Source organism: Zingiber officinale, chromosome 8A (genome assembly GCF_018446385.1).
Source record: "Zingiber officinale cultivar Zhangliang chromosome 8A, Zo_v1.1, whole genome shotgun sequence".
Classification (NCBI taxonomy): Eukaryota; Viridiplantae; Streptophyta; class Magnoliopsida; order Zingiberales; family Zingiberaceae; genus Zingiber; species Zingiber officinale.
This window is the reverse complement of record NC_056000.1, coordinates 37,897,370-37,907,533: the sequence shown is the minus strand read 5'-3', so window position 1 is coordinate 37,907,533 and position 10,164 is coordinate 37,897,370. Positions and strand designations below refer to the sequence as shown.

The 10,164-nt window shown below is 33.6% G+C and overlaps 1 protein-coding gene across 1 annotated transcript; it reads right to left on the bottom strand.

The window, feature by feature from the left end:
* Positions 1-554: 554 nt before the first annotated feature.
* LOC122008529 (glutathione S-transferase 2-like) lies at positions 555-7,379 on the bottom strand. The gene is made up of 9 exons (XM_042564282.1): positions 7,213-7,379; positions 7,079-7,135; positions 6,894-6,979; positions 6,727-6,798; positions 5,735-5,788; positions 5,563-5,638; positions 1,984-2,045; positions 1,280-1,339; positions 555-869 (listed from the first exon to the last, which is right to left on the bottom strand). The coding sequence occupies exons 1-9, from the start codon at positions 7,295-7,297 to the stop codon at positions 765-767; spliced, it is 657 nt and encodes a 218-aa protein (XP_042420216.1). The 5' UTR covers positions 7,298-7,379; the 3' UTR covers positions 555-764.
* Positions 7,380-10,164: the final 2,785 nt, after the last annotated feature.

Sequence of the window (10,164 nt, the reverse complement as noted above, 5' to 3'; positions counted from 1 at the left end):
TAAGATGATATCTATTTTTTAAAAAAAAATAAGTATAAAAATTATCAACTAATATTTTATTTTCTCAAAAAATGAAAATAGAAAATTTAGGCATGTTTTGGTTTGGTTATTTTTTTATTTTCATTTTGATAAAAGAGAAAATATTATTTGATTGGTATTTTTCATATTTATTTCCTAGAAAAGATGACATCAAAATAGAGAAGATATAAAACAAGAAAAAACATATATATATTTTTTAAAAAAATAAAAATAAAATCAAACGCTTTATACCAAAAGTTTTCATATTTTTTCCATCCTTACGCATGCAAAAATAACTGGCTAACCCATAGGGCTATTTCTATGAGCTAAGGATCTTATAAGGAAAGGTCATTTTGACAGAATAATAATTCTGTAAATCAAATATCCAGCAAGTGAAAAATAATATAAATCTGATCAAAATTGAAATAAAATCTAAGATTTGAAAGAAAAGATACTCTTTTTTCCAAAGATTTCAATAACACTGAACACAGGCACAAGTGCTAAAGTGCAAGCATTGATCCCCAAGAAATGAGATGTATGGCAGTTTAAAACAGTTCGTAGATCTATTACCATTTGTAGTGTAGCTGAAGAACGATAGGAGATTCACATTCTATGACTACTACGACAAGTATTTATATTATCCAACAAGAGTGCAAATTCTTGATGCATACATCCTTCTTGCTCAACTTACAGCTTTATTTTTGGTCTTGATCTCAATCTGATACCATTTAGCAACGAAGCTTTCCTCAGGATTGCGACTGTGCGTCTGGCTGCTTAAGTGGGTGGGCAGCTTGAAAGGCAGCGTGCTCACCATATGCTTGGCTCACTCTCGCTAATGTAGGGTAAAGTGACTTCACTCAGGAAAAAAAAAAGACAATAGAAAGGTTAAAAATTCAATGAAATGCAGGTGCTGAGGCAAATTTCCACAAAATGGTTCGATGCAATTACAAAAGTGGTTCGGAAGTAGGCTCTAAATTTCTGGGCCTACTTGTTTAAGTTTCTATAGGTTTCAGCTACATATTTAACTAGAGTGAGGGTTTTATGATGTATGTTTTGGTTGTTATGAAATAACCATAACTAGAGGTGGGAAAGACAACATCCATTGAACAAATAAATATAACCTCCAAATTTAGATCCTTCAGATGCCAATTGTTTATACCTCCTAGCATGCTTGATAATTGTAGTTAAAAGAAAAGTTATTATAACAAATCTCCAATAATTTAAAATTAAATAACAAACCAAACTATCTAACTAGAATTACCATGTCTATTTGGAAACGTGATGTTGCTGAATATATCTGGGGTGCCAAAAACAAATCAGCCTGCAGGTAACAAAGATCATGCAGCGTCACTTGTATTTTACTTTAGAATATCTGACCAATTACAATTGCAATCATAATAATGAACCTTTTTCCTATTGGCTTAAGTTTTGGGATAATTGCTAACCAGAGGCTTAGCTTAAAAGGTATCGTAGCAAGAATAAATGTATTCAAATGCTCCTACTGTTAATAATATATTATAGTGAAAAATGAGTTTGTGTTAAGCATTAAGACGTGTCAATTTAGTTAAAGCTTTTAGGATTAACAGTCAGTTAAAGACATGAACAACATCTAGGCTGAAACATGTCAAATTATAGAAAAGCAAAATAAACCTTACCAAGGATGCGAAAAAATTAAATATGACTTGCATTGGGACAGGCATATAATTTGCTTCCGAGGAGAAAAATAATAATAAAAGAGCTCTTAACCACATTGGTTCCACCTCAAGTTGCTATTTAGGATGTTAAGAAATTCCATGACTTGAAAGGATATAAAACTTCAGTTTATAATTAGTGTTTGTGCTTTTATCAGTATTTTGGACATTTGGCCTTGCCCCAAAGGTTTGATACTTAAGCACTTTAAATGGGTATAAACAATCGATTAAAACTTTTCAACAGAAGAATATACGATAATTATATTGGACTAACCAAATAGACCTCATCTCCAGTAGCGTATTTGCCAGCAGTTTCCTTTATCAGTTTCTCAATTGCTGGAGAAAACAAACTTAAATACAGCTTTATACTGTAAAGGAATTAAAATACAATACATGAACAAGCACCCATAGTTATCAGCATTGAGAAAAAATTACCACGCTACATAAATACATACTCTGCCATCAGCTTATTGTGGTTCATTATGTTACACAACTATGCATCAGTTGAGGCAGTTGTCTCCAACTTATTTTAAATTACTTTCAACTTTCACTACATAGGCAAAATGTGCAAGTTGACTCTGTATCTCACAGAATTTTGTATGTGGAGTTAGAAAAAAACCAAATCAGAATCTTGGAGAAAGAGAGAAAACAAGAAGCACATTAACTCTTTAACAAAAAAATAAAAATAAAAATATCTTAGATACAGTTGTTTTTACTGTCTCAGTGAAAGACTAATTGAATGTGGTTTGTGTATGTGTGAAAGAGAGAGAGAGAGATCCAATTCTATTTTCTTAATGACAGAAATTTTACTAAAAACCAGAAAGAAACGAGAAAATGATAAGTTTTCTGGAAATTTAAGTATGTTTAGAGCTGAAAAAGAGAACTATTCCAAATTCTCTTGGATGCAACTCATGGAAATTGGTAATCTTTCACCAAATTGGTCCAACACGAATTCACATTGATTATGACCTTGATGCCAATCAATCCTCGGCAACAAGTCTTGAAAATTAGCAATAAAAAATTGTAAAGAAAGGATTAAGAATGATACTCAAAATACTTGCCAGTTCTGTACAATAGCCTTCTTAAATTATGAAATTATTCTTAAGGCTGAAGCTCCCTTTTTGAACTTTCCATATAAATCTGCATATATCTCCATAGACACTGGAGTATGATTGTTTAGAACCTCTATTTATAATTTAAGAAGAAAAGAAAAGAATTGTACTAATCATTTACTTTAATAATTATCAAAATCCTAATACCAATATGAGTCAGTTGAGTTAGATCAAGACTAGAAAAATTGGGAATCTTGTGAGGATTGACAGAGAAATTTTAGAAAATCTAAAACAAACTTTCTAAAAAATTTAAACAACTTTGTGAAAAATTTAAACAACTTTATGAAAAATTTAAACAAATATAGAAGTTTAAAACAAAACTGTGTTACTTATCTTGATTAATACCCCTTCCAAACACCCTCTTTAAATAAAATTTACAATTAAAATCACAACTGAATTTTATCCCATGGAGCAATACACAATATGATTTTATTAAATAATGTAGGATTTTTGCAAAATCTAGCATCAAAGAATAATATGATTTAGCAAGTTTCTTATCTATCAATAGTCTAATAGATATAACATGTATATGATATATTATTTAGCAATTCTATAGTAGCAAAAGGTGATTATGCTCACCCCAGGCGTCTCTCACAGTCTTTCCCTAGGTTATATGAAGAGAGGTAAATTACAGGTCAGCTGATAGCTAACCGCCCAAGTGGTTAGGGGGCGGGAGAAATTTTTTTTTTCTCCAAGGACATGCACCCGCCCAATAGCAATTATATTGAATAATATAAGCTTGAAATCACTAACCTGATAATAATAATAATCTCATATTAGGAAATGTGCTATGTATAATTTATTTAGTTTATTAATTATATTATAGTATAATCATTGAGATTCATTTTTTAACATGGATCCAATATTTGGATATCTTTTTCCTATACCATACGTGAAATTATTTTAACGAGAATTTGATTTCCACGCAATGCAAATAGACCCTTGCGGCACTCAAACCATTTGTGGTGTGGGCTGTCATTGCTCGAATTTACCTGGTGGCCGGTGGAAAACTTTCATGGGGCCGGGACGACCACCTCTAGGTAAATGAAAGGTAGAAATACCGGGACACCTGGGCTTTTATATTTGAATTTTATTTTTTCCTTTTTTTTCCATTTATTCTGATTGCACTTATAATATCAATCTGCTACCAATTGTACTAGGGTTTTCTTTTAACTATCTTAGGTTGATATCAACTTTGACAATCATATTAATTCATCATTCTGTATCCTTTTCAGACATATATTCACTTCATAGCACATCTTACCCTATTCTATTTTGGTTCGAATGGCTTGCTAACTTTCCCAACCTCCTGTGCTGAAGGTGCCAACTAGATAATCTTTAACTGGTCCATCTAGATGTTTCTAATCCAAAACTAAAAGACAAGGCTTACAGGAGGATACACGCAATAGTTCAAACAAAGTAAGTTGAGATTCATGTAATGTTGTCAAAACTAAGAGGGAAAAGTGAGTATCTTTGGGAAAGAGAAAAGGTGATGTTGTATCAGTTCTTTGTATGGTTCTCTGAATCCTCTTTTTTCACAGTAGTGATCATTGACTACCTCTTTCTGCTCCATACCAGGTGGCCGTGCCACCATTATACAAACATATGCTTGCATCAGCACCTATTTTCGTAGTAATAATAAGAATTCCTTTCCGCTTCAAAGAATAGCAGATGCATTATTTATTTATTTATATGCGGGTGTCCATAAAAAAATGTTTAACTTGTATTGTGCAAGAAAAATTATTTGATATTCCTGATGAAGCAAATTGATTTCCTTTTATTCACATATTAACCTTCCAATAAGAAATATTAAGTTAATTTAATTCACATATTAACTTACCTCATATTGAAAAATGTTAATCTTATTCACTAGTAAGGAAAAGGAACATTACAAAGTCCAACAACAACCAAGCCTTATCCCACTAGGTGGGGTCGGGTCGGCTACAAATAAAAGAAACATTACAAAGTAATGTTAAATATTTCCAAACTCCTATTTTACAAAATTAAACATGAAATATATTGGATACCAGTCAATTCAATTATAGATTCATTTGAAAACAAACTAGTCTACCTATATAAACATAATAATAAATGCTAAGAATCACATGTCTAGTGATGTGATGTCATCAGGATTTCACATCTCATGAACCAAATGCAAATTGTTTATTTGCTTGTTGCTCATAGATGCCTAAATGATAGAGCTAAGAAGTTGTGCTTGGAATTGGCATTTCATTGGAAGTGTAGTGGGCCCGGAATAATAATTGAGGAGAGCAAACTGGAAATGTCCAACTATAATTATCAATTATATGTCGACTTGCTTTGTGCTTGTAACTTATCAAAGATATTAGGAACTACAATTATCAATTATATGATGGACAATGTGCTTATTAGTTACTCACTTTAATTATCAATTATATAAATGACTATGTGCTTATAAGAATAATAATAATAATTACTCACTTCGATTATAAATTGCATATGGACTTGCTTTGTGGTTGTAATGCACCAAAGATACTAGGAAACTAGAATTATTGACTACATATGAACTATGTGCTTATCAGAAAATAATAATAATTGCCTACTTCAATTATCAATTATATAAGGACTTATTTGCTATGTGGTTGCAACACACCATAGATATTAGGAAACTATGATTTATTTTCACATAAACTCCAAGGAAAGCATATCATTCTAGGGATTAAATCATACCAATGGAAGCATTATTAGTTTTCAAAGACAACCTGCAAATCCATTGTTGATATATAGTTGCACCCATGCAAGTTTTGCTTCAGAATCTAATTTTTCTTCGATATATTTCTGCAAGTTCATGGTGGAGTTAAAACCGATCTATATGTAGAGTTGAGTCTTACTAACTTGGTATCTTCCAATAGGCAGGCACGACCCTTTACTTACTATCACACTAGTATTTTGGAGTGGCTGAATGCTTGAACTAACAATACTTGCAATCTGTGAAAAAAAAGATCAAATGGTATTAACCAGAGCAACTACAAACATGAACTAGGATAGTACCAAATTTGTGTGTATTTTCCACACAAACAAAAAATAAAGGAGCTCAAACTGAACAAGAGTCGTCTTGTCTCATACCTTAACCTCAAGTGCAGGTAGCATTCGAGATTCAAGAAATTTGTGTAAGTGGAATATTAAGTATAATAGTTGAAACATAACACATAGATAAGACGTGCAGAATAAATTTTTTATGCTGGACCTAAACAGTTTAATTGAAGTGTTAGTTGATGATCATAATCTTGATAGAGATATCTAGATTTGACACTTGTTATAAGAAAATGAGCGAATCCACCCATGATAGACGTGACTTAATCCACTCACCCATTAAAAAAGAAGGAATGATGAATTATATTAGTTGTATGACATGATCAATTTTATATACTCATTTTGAGCAGAGTCCTTGTAACCTTCATGGCATTACCAATTAAGGAGGTTCTGAATAATACAAACATAGAAGGGGGCATGCAAGTCAATGACATGGTAATATGAAACGTACCATGATATGAACTATAGTTCATATAAACTTTAAAACGTCTAAAAAGGTCATTTGTACACAGCATTCAGCACGAACTGACTTTTCTTTTCTACAGAAAACAATTTGTCATTGCACTATTGGCACTTTGTTATTGTAGAGATAGGTCTCAAACTAATTCAAATGTGAATGTGTAATCCTACTCAATCGCCAAAAAAACTCAAACACTGAAAGTACACACTGAAAATTAAGAATAAAATATTCAGAAACAGAGCAAGAATAGAATGCCTCATAAAAATAAATCTCAAATAAGTTTTGCAGATAGAACCCCTTAATATCCTGCTACTTAGGAGTTGGGTCAAGCAGACACCAAGACTCACTCATGACATCCCCATATGTGACTCACCTGGATGTTGAGTGCTTTCATTTTCAGGTCTTGCGGAAGCAGGGGATTCTGAGGGTATTTGTCTTCTAAATACTTCATAAAACCAACAAAAATATGAGATTTGGAATGAAAAAAAGCCAAACTTGACAAGAAATTAAACAGGGCAAGGGAATCAACTTCAGTCTCACCAAAATTATGGCAAATGAATCAGCAAGAACAAAATCCCCATCTACCAGTGCCGGAACATAGCTAACTGGATTTAGCTTCTCAAATTCTAATGTCAAACACGAATAATCAATGCGCAAGAGAGAAAAAAAAATAAGAAAGAAAAGAAATAATTTAAATAGCGCAGAGGAGGAATTGAATCCCTAACCTGGATCAAAGTGTTCTCCTTTCAACAGATTGACAGCCTTGTACTCATAGTCCAACCCTACCGACAGAATAAAGACGATATCATCGATTCCGACCGCCAAAGAAGAAAAAAAGGTCAATCGGCGAACACTTTACCTTTGAGATTAAGGGCGATACGAACACGCTGCGAGCATGAGCTCCGCCAGTAGGAGTACAGCGTGATCTTCCCCGTCTCCGCCATCACCGGGCCCGGACTCGGAGAAAGAAGAATCGAGCGACGATAGCAGAAAACGGGCAGGAACCTCAATTAAAATAAAATAAATAAATCACATAAATAGACAAAAGTAAGGCCGGCTGGCCGCAATTAAAATAAAATCATTATAACCAATTTATTTAAGGAAAATTGCTCAGAACTCCCTACTAACAAACTTCTTTCTTCTCCGTCCCCATATTAGAGAAAGTTTATTTCCCCTCTGTATGCAAACTTTTTTTACATGCAATTTTCTAATACATATTTATTTATCTAATTATCTGTTATTTTTTATAGATATAAAACGTACAAAAGAAGATACTCTTTTCCACATGATTAATCGATTAAAGGCTCATATCAATCGATTAACTTAGGATGAATACATTCAGCCTAATTATTAGTATGATTCTCAATCGATCGGTCAGATGAAAAAAGAATTGTGTTCAATTAGATGGAAAATATTTTAGATTTTCTTTAAATAATACTGAATTTAGGAGGAATTAAATCTCCTTTTAAACTTTTTATACCTATAAAAAATTAGGGCAATTAGGTAAATTGGTGTCCATTATTTTTAGTTAGGGAGTGAAAATAAATATTTTCTGATTTACCCAATTACCCTTTATTTTTTTATTGGTAAAAAAGTTTAAAAGGAGGTATAATTCTGTTGGAAACACTCTTGAGGGTCGTGTGACTATGTGTTTTGATATTTGGGCAAGAGTCTTATATTTGATATGTGTATATGAGTTGTGCAGATTTGTAGGATACACATATGACTTAGCTTGATGGCTTCGGGTCCGGTGAAGGATGGAGCATCTGAGGGACCGTTGACAAGATAGTAACAATAAGAGTCGAGAGAAGGGCACTTTGAGGTATACGCGAAGGATGGTATTAGGACAAGCCACAGGCTTGAATACATCCGGGGATGAAAGCTAAAGGAAGTAGGCTTAAAGGCAAGAGGTTAAGGCTGGGAAGAAGAGTTAAGTGAGTCGTGAGGGTCCGAGTGCTGAGAGAAATGTACTCGGGATGGGAAACCCTAGGTTTTGGGGTTTACCAGTCGACTGGTGAATGTACCAATCAACTAGTGTCAACGGGGGAGCGAACATAATGTCTTTGTTTGCTCAGCTAGTGTGGAGCAGTCAACTAGTCATTGCACCAGTCGACTGATATCGAGCTGTTGGGTTGCAACGGTTGTATTTCCATAGAGGGCAGTCGAATGGTGTTGTTACCAGTCGACTAGTGACGGGAAACACAGCTAAGTGTTTCCTCCCGAGCTCTAGTTAAGAGAGCTCGGGGTGCTTGGCCAAGGTTGATGAAATTATACTTGGTTAAACCCTAGTTAGTAGTCACCAAAGTCTCAAGTGCTCATTGTGTTCCAAGAGGTATTGGTAAGAGTTGTGGTAAGATTTTTCCATCCACAAGAAGACTTGAAATAGCCGGAGTTTGCAGGGGGCTAACCACTAACGGATAAGGATAGTCCATCTTACGGACAACCATAGAGTAGAAGCAAGTTATCTCCGAACCACGTAAACAAGCGTGTCAAGTTTGGTTTTCTTTCTTGCCTTTTAGAATAGCTTTCTTGATATTGTTTGTATTTTTGCTACGCACTAACATTGTATGAAGAAAGTGATAGACTTGGGGTGACGTCTATTCAAGCCCCTTATAGTCGGCCACCGATCCCCAACAAATGGTATCAAAGTGAGGTTGCACTTCGTTAGACTAACCACCGAGAAGAGCCACTTTCAAGGATGGCTGACTTGATAGCTCAGCCAAAATATGGAGGAAGAAGATTATGAGACATCACCTATTGGACGATGAAAATAGAGGTATTCTTCGAAACAGATTGGGACATCATGATGGTGGTCAAGGAGTCGTTCAAAGTCTCAAGAGACAAGAAAAGGAAAAGACTCCGACCAAAATATTGGACCAAGGAACAACCATCACGATCAAAGGCAAATGAGAAAATAATATCAATTTTAATTGATATTTTACTTTCTAACGTGATAAGTGTGTTAGAGTGTATACTAAAAGTCTAACTTTTTGTATAAATATTTAAGAATCACATTGGTCAATATCTACATTTATATGCTAAGTGTAGTTGTTCAATTAATTTATATTGTAGATAACATGGTGTGTGGTGTCACACACAGAAGATCATGTTATCAGTTCTTTATAAATTATAAATAGTAGCTCACGACTAAGATGGATAGGAACAAACCATTGGAATAGTCGTAGTGTAATTTGGTATTAGTCTATCTTAACTATAAAATTACACTAGTACACTCTGAGTGTATTGAGCATGACCATTTGAAGTAGTTTTTTTTTACTGACTAGATAAAAAAGCAATACCTTTGTTATTATGGAAGTGTGTGCTCTTAATCCTAATATAATAATAAGCGCATATATTTAGTATTTATTTCTTTGACTTATCAAAGGGTGAGATTTAGCTCGAAAAATCAATAGGTCCGATAAGTTGGAAAATGATATTACTTATAGTCTGTGTTGTTGATTATAGAAGGAAACTGTGTCCTAGTAATCTAGGTTGATAATATCCCCAAGAGAAGCTCATAAGGATTGTCATGTTAAACCCTACAGGTGGACTTAGTCTGACATGACGATAAGGTTGAGTGGTACTACTCTTGGACTAAGATATTAATTAAAATGAGTTGTCAGTAACTCAATTAATTAGTGGACATCCGACATCTTAAACACAGGGAGATTAACACACTTATAATAAGAAGGAGCACAAAATATAATTTGGGATTGGTACGGTAGTTCAATAATAATTCTTTAGTGGTATGAATTATTATTGATGAAATTAAGTTGGGTGTTCAGGGTGAACACGGGAAACTTAATTTCAT